Source organism: Globicephala melas, chromosome 8, assembly GCF_963455315.2.
Source record: "Globicephala melas chromosome 8, mGloMel1.2, whole genome shotgun sequence".
In the NCBI taxonomy this organism is placed as follows: Eukaryota; Metazoa; Chordata; class Mammalia; order Artiodactyla; family Delphinidae; genus Globicephala; species Globicephala melas.
This window is the reverse complement of record NC_083321.1, coordinates 4,450,935-4,463,731: the sequence shown is the minus strand read 5'-3', so window position 1 is coordinate 4,463,731 and position 12,797 is coordinate 4,450,935. Positions and strand designations below refer to the sequence as shown.

At 54.6% G+C, this 12,797-nt stretch overlaps 1 protein-coding gene across 2 annotated transcripts; it reads right to left on the bottom strand.

Moving 5' to 3' along the window:
* Positions 1-783: 783 nt before the first annotated feature.
* On the bottom strand, positions 784-12,779 carry MRPL21 (mitochondrial ribosomal protein L21). Of its 2 annotated transcripts, none has more exons than XM_060302825.2 (7): positions 12,622-12,779; positions 9,295-9,352; positions 6,993-7,078; positions 5,767-5,930; positions 4,016-4,068; positions 3,527-3,644; positions 784-899 (listed from the first exon to the last, which is right to left on the bottom strand). In XM_060302825.2, exons 1-7 carry the CDS (start codon positions 12,734-12,736, stop codon positions 891-893), a joined length of 603 nt encoding a protein of 200 aa, XP_060158808.1. In that variant the 5' UTR covers positions 12,737-12,779; the 3' UTR covers positions 784-890. The 2 variants fall into 2 exon arrangements, with proteins under 2 accessions (XP_060158808.1, XP_030689111.2); XM_030833251.3 differs by having other exon boundaries at positions 3,541-3,644.
* Between the last annotated feature and the right edge of the window lie 18 nt (positions 12,780-12,797).

Below are 12,797 nucleotides of genomic sequence, written 5' to 3'. Positions count from 1 at the left end.
GACACCTGGGCCGCCTGGGAGCCCCCCGCTCCCTACACTTGACCCCCACCTCCACGTCCTTCCATTTGCCCTCCAGCCCTGGCCAATCTGGTTCGGGATCCCTCCCTTGTCACAGGGGTCAGCTGCCGGCCTGACCCGCCCCAGACAGCAGCCCCCAACCCTTCTGGGACAGGAGGCTGCCTTCAGGATCAGGTTCAAAACTGCTCCGGCCCCTCTGCTCTGTCACTTCACATCCACTTCCCAGCACGTGCTGCGCTGCCCCAGCTCTGCAGCCCCAGCGCCGCGCCCCGGCCTTGGACAGAGTGCCCCCCCTTCCCTGCTGGACCCAGCGGAGCAGAAGGACAAGGGCAGGGACTCTGCACCCAGATGCCTGGTTTGCATCTCGGCTTCTTGGAAAAGCAAATCACTAGAAACAGGTAGTTGGATTACCCGAGGGATGGGAATCTGCTTACGTCTTTGTACATCTTGCCCAGGAGTGGAATCCAGATCGTGTCTCTCCTGGCGTCAGCTCCTGGGCCCCGGCTGTGTCCCCCACGTCGCGCACCTGCGGTGCCCGGTGGAGGGCAGCCAGTAATATCAGTCTGTGTCTTACACGAGCATCCAGCCTCCAGCCCTGGGAGGGCCACGCCTGTAATTCTTCCCGAATTCCTGTTTCTCCAGCCAAGGGAGACTATTCCTTACTAAGGATAAGCTCCCAGTCAGGGTGCTCAGCCTCCAACAATCGACGGCAGGACTGAGCCTGTTACGGCAGAGCCGCCTACCCCAGAGCACAGAGACCCGGACTCCTCGGAAAGTGGGTTTATTTTTATATTTCTAGAAACATTAGCTGGATGATCAGCACAGACGTGGAGCAATCCTGATGGTGTTTATCCGGAGGACGGTCTGAGGGCTCACGATAACTGCAAGACAGAGCAGGGCCCGGCATGAACACAGATCCGGACGCCGTCAACCAGCTACCGCGAGACCCAGCCGCCGCCCGCTCTTTCCTCGAGGGTCTGCCTTGCACCAGCACCGCCCCGCAGCCGGGCAGAACTGGCCACCCAGTGATGTCCCACAGGCCGTGGTTTTTGGTCATCACTGACCGCCTGCCTCACCACTCGCTCCGTGAGCCCCGTCAGACCCCACAGGGGCTGCAACACCCCGGGGCCTGGAGGCCAGGGGCGCCCTTGCTGCGGGCCCCCAGCCTGGCCTCCCCCACGTGCCCAGAGACCCCTGCCCTGCATGGGTGGGGGCACCCCTTCCGGCTACGCTGAGGCTACTGGAGGTGGCGGAGGGTACAGGAGAGGCTCCCTACTGACCCAGCTCTAGTAAAGCTGAAGCTACCGTCTGGTACGTTTCACCGTTTGTAACCGAGGACTGTGAGAGACATACATCGTCCCTCGTTGTCTGCAGGGGATGGGTTCCAGGACCCCCGAGGACACCGGCATCCAAGGATGCTCAAGCCCCCTAATAAGACGGTCTAGTGTCTGCATGTGACCCACACACACCCTCCCGTACACTCTAAACCATCTCTAGGTCACACGTGAGGTCTAAAACACTGTCAACGCCATATGAACAGGTGTAAATACAACGTATAATATAGATCCTATGTAAGGACTTGGTGAAGCAAATTCAAGTTTTGCTTTTTGGAACTCTCTGGAATTTTTTTTCTTGCAAATTTTTTTGTTTTTGGCCCTGCGGCACACGGGCTCTTAGTTGTGGCATGTGGGATCTTAGTTCCCTGGCCAGGGATCAAACCTGCACCCCCTGCATTGGAAGCACGGAGTCAACCACTGGACCGCCAGGGAAGTCCCTCCTGCAAATGTTCCATCTGTGGCTGGTTGACTCTGCGAGTATGGCAGACGGGGATATAGGGGGCCAACTGTGCACCTCCTGAGACAAGATGCTGCAGCCTGTGGGTCCCGCCCCAAGGGGCTGTGACCTCCAGTGGAGGCCCCTGCAGGGACAGTTCTGTTCCCGCTTGTGGGTTTACTGGGAAATGGCAGGGGGCTCTGGATGGGAACAAAAGGTCGTGTGGGGTCAGGGAGACGGGGGAGACACAGCCCAGGCCGTGGAAAGCGGGCAGCAACGGCTAGGTGAGGGCGGAGGGGGATCCCTCCGTGAACCCTCGTCCCGGCCCTGCTCCGTGAGGCCGGGCAGGAGAGCAGGGTCTCCTGCCCCCACTCAGGGCACAGGCTCCCCTCCTGTCCCTGTGATGAGCCGCCAACTCCCGCAAGTCACCACAAGGCCGCTGGATGCGGTGGCCTCTCCACTCCCGCTCAGCAGGCCCTGCCTGCGCCCCTGGGGGAGGCCCCTGCTGTGAAGTCCCCCCCTCAGGTGCCAGCCCTTCCCGCCACCGCTTCCTCCCTTCCCGGCTGAGGTTCTGTCCACCCCACGCGCTGCACCTGCCAGAACCTGCGGCAAGTCCACACAGGGGCGCTGCTTCTTCACCTCTCCGACCTCTGACCTCACCCCTTCCTGCCTCCATCCCCTCCCCCCTCCCAGCAGACCCTCCTTGGTGACGCCCATTGTTACTGGCCCTTTAAATCAGGCGCACCACATGCGCCTGGACGCCCCTTCGGCCTGGGGACAAGACGGAGGGGCCTCCTGTCCCTGGTCTCTCAGCCCCTGTGCTCGAGCCCACCCTGCCCGCTCCATCCCACCAGCATCCGGACGCCCTGGCCCTCCAGGGGCCACCCCGCCTGCCGCCTCCCCAGGGAAACCTCTCCTGACCTTCTCTCCCAGGACTGCCTTCCTTCGGGCTCCAGACCGGCCTCCCTCCTCCCCCAAAGCCTCTTTCACTCCTTCAAACAAACCAGCCCCACCTCCGCCTCCCGGCCCAGTCGACCTCACACCCTTCCAGCCACCACCTCTTCTCTTTAACCACCTTCTGAGGATGCTGTCCCCACCTGCCTTTGCGTCACAGAACAAACATGAACGAACGCCTGAAGCATTACGGTAAGATGAAGTCTGACGAGCCGCCCACAGGAATTGGAACACAGGACACACGATCCCTCTGCATTTGTGACTCCTTCCTTCCCCGCCCCTCCAGAGGCAGCCACACCCGTGATTCTGCGCAAACCGTTCTTCCTTTAAAAACGTGCCATTGCTATGCGTGTGCGTAATGCGAGCGTGTGCCCAGCAGCACGAGGCTGAGCTCTGCCCACCTCTGGGCTTCATGACTCGGCCTCACCCTCACATAGTCTAAGATCGTCCCTGCCGTGTGGAGGTGGGCCATCCACTGCACTGGACAACATCCCACTGAGGGAATCTCCGTTGCTCGTCCATTCCCCGTGGTGGACACGTGGCCTGCTTCTGGGTTGTCCGCAGGAACCCAGCTGCCAGGGCCGTGCCCTCCACAAGCCCCGGAGTGGTTAACGACTGCTACCCGCCCCTCCCCGGCAGAGCCAGGACGTGGGCAGAGCTCTCACTGGTCTCTGGGCTGCTGCACCCACAAAAGCGCCTGGCAGAGGGCAGAGCTCCGTCCAACCTGGCCCAGCACAGGACGCGGGGCAACACCCAGAGGACGGGAACGCAGCAGCCACGCTTTCTCCAACTTACTTCTTTTCCTTTTGTAGTTTTTCCTTTTCTTGAATCTCATATTGATTTTTGGCCATGATTCTGTCTTTTCAATGACTGTGGCTTCTACTTGAACAAGATCCTTTCTGGAAGAGAGGAAAACGAACAGTAATGTACCTTCCTGATTATTTTTCAGTTTTACTAGTGCTTTACGTGAGAACATCTAAATAAAATTTAACTTCCTTTTCTGCCGGTTATCAACGTCATACGCCCTCCCTGCAGGCATGTGAAAACTACCAAAAAGCACAGCAAAGAACAGTGTCATCCCACAGCAAATCTTAAAAGGGCCAAACTGCAGTGAATGAGTAACAGGTCAACGATTTGTCCTGGATGCTCTGTATGTGGGACACTACACACCCACGGTGAGAAGCATAAGCGTGTTGAGCTTGGTGGCTGCAGCGGGTGTGACGGGAGCCCCTCTGCCCAGCCTCCCCGCCGGCATCTGAGAGCACGTTACCCGAGGAGGGGTCTGCCGAGCAGCGTGAAGTCGTCGGCCCCAACCAGCAGGACCTGGAATCAAATAGGCGTGTTACCAGCAAATAACACAAAGCCCCTAGAACAGGCGGTCGCCCGAGCACACTGGAAAGGAAGCAAGGTGTCGGTTCCGCGAAACCAAAACGTGGGCTTCTTCTGCTATCTAACTAGCCACTCCCTCAACCTGGGACAGAGGTGGGGGCGCCAGCTGGCGGCCTGGCTGTGTGTGCAGGGGCGCCCGGCTGCCTGCGGACACGCCCGCGCTGTCAGACCCGGACACGTGGAACTCGGTCATCTGGGTGAGCACGTAACCTCCTATGGCAACAGTGGCTTTTAAAATACAACAACTTTTTATTGAAGTATAATACATATGGGGAAAAAATGCACAAACCAGACTGTGGTGTCTTTTATACAGTTCACAGTCCTGCTGATACTGCAAAGATTGAGGTTCAAGGTATTCTTTTAATGACTGCAAAACCCTGCACGGCCAGGCAGCCTCTCTCACTGGAGGGAAACTGTGACGCTAAGCGTGGCCTCAGATGAAGACAGTTCTGCGACCCAAGTGCAGTGGGGTTCTCATTAGACATTGGGAGACTGTCTGAAATTCTCCTGATGAGAAAAAAACTCGATTGCATTAAGCTTAAATGTCTAAAGACAAAGCCTATTTTATAATAACATCAACACGCTATGTGTGTTAGGTGATGACAAATAACGAAATCTTGCTTGACTCACTCTCAGCCCGACACGTTCTCTGTTGCTGGGCTTCCGACGTTACGAAAAACCACCTGCATTAGGTGGAGCTTCCTATGTTTTTGTTAATGTGAAATGTTTCAAAATAATGTCTTTTTAGAGATCCTCACAAAAACACTCCAGAAGTCTCTTATTTTAGATGTAAAAGGTAAATGTACTCTTGTTCGTGAGCTCATGACAGAACCACGGAGGTCACCAAGGAGAAGGGGCTGTGCTGGCTGGTGGCATCCACACAGCGCCCTGGCTCAGCCTGAGCCGTGCTCCTGCTCGGATCACAGGCTGTGGGAAGACCGTCTGAGAAAGGAGAGTTTAATGCTCCCCTGGGTGTAAATATGCAAAGAATCTACAATCTCAAAGGAAGGAGGAGTTTTAAATTATAAAGAAAACCATATGTCATATCACATCACACCAACAGTTAACCACGTCCTAAAAAATGATCCGGTACAGAAATCTCATATTTTATCTACAGTTTTATGAACAGAAATAGGCAAAAACCAAATAGGCCCCCGAACACAAGCGGAGGGCAGAGGCACTTGGCTAAACACGCAGGACACACCACGCGGCAGTTCAGGAGGGTCGGAAGACGACCAGCGCCCTGCGAGGTGCCTCTAAACCGTGCTCGCCGTTCAGCACAGCGGCAGCTGTCACGCCTAACGTCAGGGCAGTGCTCGAGCCGAAACGGAACATTTTCTCTTCATAAATCCTGGCCTGAGAACTCTTTACATCCCTAACTGGGATTTTCACTGTACCTGTGATCAGATATTTTCCTCTAAGAATACACTAAGGAGACGTGAGACAAACCCTTCTCTGTCTGACGTGAGACAGACACACGCGTCCCCTTAGAGAAACGTGCTGATCGGCTCCCTGTAAGGAGGGGCCCTACCGAGTCGGGCCGCCCTCGGGGAGCAGCTCTGCCCACACCCCCCTGACCCCACCGTGCCCACTGGCCAGCCTGCCACGTCCCCAGAGCTGACTCAGTCTCACCTTCTCCAGTCGGATCCTCTCTCCACACGCAACGTCTAACTTGTTTTCAATTAAGATCAGGTCTTCAGAGGTCACCTTCCACTGGTGGCTGGCGAAGTGCACCACTGCGAAGAGCCTGCCGTAGCGGCCCCGGGCGATCAGCTCGTTCACCTTCTCCACGACCTCTGTGGGGAGAAGGGCGGTCAGGGTCACAGCTACACCCTCACCCGGGTGCCCGCTGCCCCGCCGCAGGCCAGGGTGAGCCGCTGCTCCCAGGAGCTGGCACTGGGGTGCGCGGGGCACATGGGGCTCTTATAGACGATCGTGCCCCGACGGCACAGAAGCCCCCATCCCCCTGCCATCCTCCCGCCTGAGCGCTCGGCGCGCCTGGCTGGGTTTCTCTGACCCTGCGGTGGAGAAACCCTCACCTGGTTTCATTCCCAGTCGTTATTAACGAGCCAGCGGCCTGGCAAAGTGAGAGGAGAGGCCTTCTTGCAAACAAGGAAAACCTAGAATTATACCCTCGTGGCACTGGATGCTACCTGCTCGCGTCCGCCCACACCCAGTCCCCGCTCCCACGGTCACTGCCTCGTCTTAGGCCCGGCCCTTCTCTCCTGCCCTGACCCTCCTGGCCTCGCCTGGGGCTGGGCGCAGGGCACAGTGTCTGCCCTGGAAACCGAGTCACGCCCTCGGCTGCACCTGGCCAAGAAGGCGGAACCTTGCCTGCAGCTGTACTTTTCGGGCACAGCATCCGAAATGGTAGTTAACAACTGCAAGGTTCCATGCGTTACTATGGACTTCCAGCTTTTGGAAACTGAGGATCTCGCACTCATCCCGGTGCTGGGCGTGGTGGCCACACTGCCCTCCTGGCGACACGCATCCTGCGTGACATGCCTCCCGACACCCTGATGGCCTCTTGAACACCTGGGCTGGGGCCAGCTTCCACCGAGGACCGGGCACGTCGTTCTTCTTCCCTGAACTCCTGTTTCTACCAACAGCGGGGAGACAGAGCTGGGCCCTGGCCCTCGCGCCACCCGCACTACCTGCCTGCGACTCGGCTGGTGCCTTGCTGCCCTAGGAGGACTGGCTCAACGAATGAGGGTTTTGAGCTCTGGTGTCGAGCGAACCTGAGCTTTCACGCTGCGCCGTGTCTCGGGCACCTGGAAACGTGAAGTCCTTGTTCTGTGGCCAGGAGGCCCCCTGTGGTGGAAGCAGGGGCGCCACCCCCTAGCTTCTGCCTCTCTTACCTGCGTGGTGTCTGGCCTCCTCGACGGGGTCTGGCACAACAACTTCTGGCCAAGGTGGTGAACTCAGTGACGTTTTAGGAACGTATCTGTAAAAATATTTTACAGACGTGGGTCACACACACGTGAAAAGACGGTTCAAGATGTGTGAGAAATGACTGCGCTCAGCACACTAGGAAGGGCAAGGATCCGGCACGTCTCTGATGCTTGTGTGGCTGGCGGGACAGCTGCCCCCGCAGTTGTAGGGGAGCAAAACCTGCTCGCCCCAAAATGTCTCTTAGGCGTGCAGATTACTTCAAGCCGAAAACAATCAAGGCCCAAAAGATGCAGGAAGAAACCTTGGCAGGAGGCAGGCAGGCCTGGGTCTGCACGCAGCTTCCTGAAAGACTCGAGATGGAGGGCCTGTCCTGGGACACAGCATCACCAGAGACGGCTGCGAGGAACACAGGGGCCCAGAGATCTGAGGCCGCTCCTGTCCCACTGTCTCTGCAGGCCCAGCCAACATTTATTCACCAAACATCTGCTTTTCCACCTCCACGTGAATTGCCTTCGTCCCCTTAGAAGTCTCAAAGCCCCACCCTCAACATCGTCTTGTCTTTAGCTGAAGCTGCTACTTAAGGTGAGAGCTTCTGCCATTTGCGCGAGTGGCTCATTTCTCCTGGGTCTCTCCTGTGTGTACAGGTTATTAAACTTTGGTTTGATTTTTCTCCTGTTAACCTGTCTCATGTCAATTTAACTCTTAGACCAGCCAGAAGATCCCAGAAAACTGGGGACCCTGCCGCTTCCAGCTCACTGTTTGCTCACTGTGAAGTGAGCGAACGCCCTCCCTGCTGGAGTCAACTGGCCCCCAAATGAAGCTGTGCACTCCCGTCACGCATCGTGTCTGAGCGGCCCCAGGCGGCCCGGCAGCAGCCAGCCGAGGACCGAGGGACAAACCTGGAACGGGACTGGGGGCAGCAGTGGCCACTCACGGCGGTCACAGAAGTCAGCCGAGTTCATGAAAGCACCCTTTAGGGTTTCTGCCTCCACCCTCACCCAGGGTGCCCACTGCTCCTTTAGGGAAACACCAGGCCCTGCGTCCCCCCTGCTGAGAATCTCCGCTGCAGGAGCGCAGGCGGCTGCGCTGAGAGCTTACTACGTGCCAGGCGCTCTTCTCTTTTTTTTTTCTAATTTTTGTACTGAAGTATAGTTGATTTACAATGTTAATTTATGCTGTACGGCATAGTGATACGGTTATACACATACCTTCTTTTTTATATTCTTTTCTGCCATGGTTTATCTCAGGAGACTGAATATAGCTCCCTATGCTCGCCAGGAGGACCCTGTCGTTTATCCATTCCATGTATAATACTTTGTATCTGTTAATCACAAATTCCCAATCCATCCCTTCCCCATGGCAACCACAAGTCCTTCTAAGCTCTTTTTTGTTAAAAAATTTTATTTTTGGCTGCATTGGGCCTTCGTTGCTGCACGCAGGCTTTCTCTAGTTGCGGCGAGCGGGGGCTACTCTTCGTTGCGGTGTGCAGGCTTCTCATCGCGGTGGCTTCTCCTGTTGCGGAGCACGGGCTCTAGGCACGTGGGCTTCGGTAGTTGTGGCTCGCGGGCTCTAGAGTGCAGGCTCAGCAGTTGTGGTGCACGGGCTTAGTTGCTCCGCGGCATGTGGGATCTTCCCGGACCAGGGATTGAACCCATGTCCCCTGCATTGGCAGGTGGATTCTTAACCACTGTGCCAGCAGGGAAGCTCCCTTCTAAGCTCTTTAAGTGCAGAAATTCACTCGACTCTCATGAAAACCCACTGAGATGGAGACTAATACTGCTTCCATTTTGCCGAAGAGGAATGAAGCTCAGAGTGCGTGGCCCTGCTCAGGGCCCCGGGTTGACAGGGCGGGGCAGGGACGGGACCCTGTGTGTTCCTACCTGAGTACGATTTTGTCAAATTTACCTTCTGTAGTTTATATTAATTTTATGTGTTTTCTTTAACACTGAACATGCTCTTTCAAATTATGTAAGGTCCTCCTGAAGATTCTGACACAACCATCCCGTGGTTCGACCTTCCCAGTTGGAAATAAATCCCCAATTAGGAGTTAAAAGCTTTTGCCTAGAAAGACACAGCTGTGCAAGGCCCAGAACACCTTTGCCTTTGGGTGCTTGAGGTTCTGTCTGTACTTCTATATGTCAAGGGTCTGAGAAAAATACTGTCAAAAAGTTAAAAGAAAACTAAATATTCTTGAAAACCCAAATGCTTAAAGTTCTGACTTTAGAAAGGAAAGGAAGAGAGTCACCAAAACCCACATTTTGATATTACCCTTGTGGAAATGAAGCGCTCTGCGAACTGAACCTTCGAGAAGCAGACCACAGGGAAGCTGAGGGAATAAAGAAACACGCGTAGTTACTAACACGAAACGCAAACCGCCCTTTACGATGCTCAGTGTGCAAGTGCCGCTCCTGTGACTGGCACGCGACTTAAACCACCATATCACGACATGTCTACAGAAAAACCTAGGCCAACAAAACTAAAAGCACATCACTTATAGTCACTGGCTATTACCATAAGCGTCAGGATGTGCTTGTCACGCCATTGAAAAGGGCCTAAAACCAAATCACCTACCTGCTAACCCACTCCTTGACCACAGGTGCCCACTAAGTTCAGGCCCTGTTCGGTACCCCAGTGTGGGAGCGGCCTCCAGGACGCCCCGACGAGCCCACCTCCTCGTGTTCTCACCCCTGTGTTGTCCCCCGACAGGGCGCTGGTTTCTGTGACCAACAGCATGTGGCAGAAGTGACAGGACAGCACTTCCGAGAGTAAGTTATAAGGGCAGCTGCTGTCCTGGGTGTCCTCTCTCATCTCTGCTGCAGGGCTGCTGTGCGGTGAGCAGTCCCTGGAGGGGCCTCCTGCCAGCAGCCCAGGGAGGGAGCTGGAAAGCAGATTCTGCAGCCCCAGCTGACAGCCTGACTTGAATCTAATGAGAGACTGGGAGCCAGAAGCACCCGCTAAGCTGCTGCTGGATCCTGACCGTCAGCGATGGATAATACATGTTAGGTATCTTAAGCTGCTGGATGTGGGGGTAACCTGGGACATAGCAGTAGATAACTAAGGCACCGACAAAGGTACCCACAGCCTACTGAGAAGGACTCAGAAATAAAATGCCTGGTAAGTGCAAAAAGCAGAGGACAGGTTTCGCAATAACTACTGTTGGTTTTATTTTTTCAATTGGGCTCTAATTTATAAACCATAAAATTCACTCTTTCGAAGCTCACTCATTAGCGGTTGTTCCCAGTTCTTGGTCTCCTGGGCTGGTTTCTCTTCCCCTCTGCCATCTTGGTGCGCTTGTGGTTTAGACATTGGATCTTACCTCTTCTTTACCTATAGCCGTTCCTCTGGTGATTGTATGAATTTAAATGTCACCTATACACTGGTGACTCCCAAGTTTACACCTGCAGCCTGTCGGACACGACAAGCACCTGTCTCTTTGTCATCGTCACCTGCATGTCTAACAGGCGTCTCAGAACCTAACAAAGGCTCCTGATCTGCCCCTCATGCCTGCTTCTCCCGCACCCCTCCCCATCTCACGTAATGGCGACTCCATCTTTCTAGTTGCTCAGGCCCCAAATCTCAGTCATTTATGACCCTTCTCTCTCACACCCCTCAGCCAACCTATCAGCAAGTCCCCTTGCCTCTCTTTGAGAGATCCGGGCTCTGAGCACTTCGATTGCCCGAGCCTGCGTTGCTACTGACACCCCGCCCTCGCCCTGGCCCCCCTCTGCGCGGCAGCCAGAGGGTCCTGCTAGAACTGAGCCCAGCTCGCGTCACTACTTTGCGAGACTCCACAAGAGCACCCCGTTCACTCAGAGAAAAAGCCGAAGTTCTTACAGCGGCCACAGGGCAGTGGGCATTGCGGTTCCATCTGTCTCTCTGAGCCCATGCCTCACGAGCTTCCCCTCGCTCACTGCACACCTGCCATTCTGGCCTCCTGGCTATTCCGGGAAGATGCCAAGTGCAAGGGCCTATGCCTGACCGCTCTTGCCCTGGACGCTCCCCCACGTGGCCCCCAGGCTAATTCCCTATTTCCTTTGGGTCTCCACTCCAATACCGTCTCAGTAGAGAGGCCTTCCCCACCCATCCTATTTAAAATTGAACCCTTTCTTCCCAACTCGTGCTTTATTTTTCTCCATGAGTCGTAACAGCTTCGAACATACTATATAATTTGCTGTTTCTTAAAAATCTGCTTGTCTCTCTGCACAACCCTTCCCCCTGCGTCAGAATGCTAGCTCCATAAAAGCAGGGATTATTGTTTTATGTTTCTAACGGATGTATTCGCTATCCTGGACCAGTGTTTGACTTGTAACAGGTGCTCGATAAATGGTGAATATACGAATAAATGAATGACATCTACTCTGCTAAGCCATCAAACGAGGCCCCTGTGGAACACTCCACGATTGGGAACTTGTGATTGGCCTCTCGAGAGCCATCCCACCGCTGAAAGCTCACAAAGTTTCTGCAACTGATCTGCTTCCCTTGCCTGTGGTCTTAGCTTAGCAGTGACCCCACTGGGAACAAATGGTGCCCCAGGATCATCCTTTAGATCCCTAAGGATCGTGCCAGTGTCCACCCTGTTTCCTTCACTCACTCTTCAAGGTCCTGCCTGTTCACCATTTTGGTCACCCTCTCTTTACTCAGTTCACTTCATCTGTGCTTCTCTCTGAAAACATTGGGTCTGGAATTGAACACAGCATTCTAGAGGTGGTTTTATAATGGTAGAATGCAGTAAGTCCCACTGCTTTTGTAAAAACTTCCCTGCCTGCTTAAACCCAAGTTTTATTATGGAAAATGACAAGCATACAAAAGTAAAGAGAATAGCGAGTCCTCCTGTATCTCTCCCCAGACTCAACAGTTATCAACTCTTGGCCAAGCTTGATTCATTCACAGTGCCTCTGGCCCAACTCTGTGATTAAAGCAACTGTCAGTGTATTTCTATGAAAGATAAAGATTCTTAACAAAAACACAACCACAACATCATTATCACACCTAAAAAAGGGAACAATTATTTATTACCAATTCAGACCCAATTCTAAAACATACATAAACATTGCCTCACACAGATACACACTCCAACCGTTTCAGACAGAAGTTTATAGTGTTTCTGACAAACAATCTTTTTGAGCCTCGTGACAACCCAGTGCCTAAAATACAGCTGTCGCTTTTGCTGGATTGGTTACCATTAGGCAAGGACATTCGTCACCATTTTCCAGATGAGGACGGTGAGGCTCAGAGCGTGGCTCGCAGCCTGCGGGTGATGGTTAACGCACAGGCCTTGGAGCCGGACCGAGCTGTCTGATTCAGTCCTCTCCCACTTCCCTGCTGTGTGACCGTAAGCAAGTTACCTAACCACTCTGAGCCTCAGTTTGTTCCCCCGGTTAAATACAGCCTATATGGAAGTTGGGGAGCTTTCATCAGTATTTAAGCTACTAACTAAAGGAACCAGGATCTGAAACTAGGTTTCCCCAACTCCAAAGTCCGCGTTGTAATCACCGCATCAAAAAAAGCGATTAACATCGGTCGGACACAGACACACATGTGGCGGGACGGGAGGGCGCCCCACTTCCTCCCTTCACTCCGCGGCCAAGGTCTCACCCTCTCCGGGCCCCGACGCTCTCAGGACACTGCGGCTGCATGCAGACACCAGCCGTCTGAAAGTGACCGGCAGGGCCGAGGCCGCCACAGCCGCGGCCGCCACAGCCGCCGCCATCTTCCCGCAGCCTAGACCGACACCGGAAGCGGAAGAGGCGCGAACCTGGTGCGTCGACGCA

What these genes read in the sequence shown, in the direction of transcription:
- MRPL21 (XM_030833251.3), bottom strand. Translation starts at nt 12,736, where the DNA reads ATGGCGGCGGCTGTGGCGGCCGCGGCTGTGGCGGCCTCGGCCCTGCCG. An exon ending in AGAGGATCCGACTGGAGAAG is followed by an intron (nt 4,069 to 5,766) that starts GTGAGACTGAGT and finishes ATTTGATTCCAG; the next exon opens with GTCCTGCTGGTTGGGGCCGA. An exon ending in AAACTACAAAAGGAAAAGAA is followed by an intron (nt 900 to 3,540) that starts GTAAGTTGGAGA and finishes TCTGTCTTGCAG; the next exon opens with TTATCGTGAGCCCTCAGACC.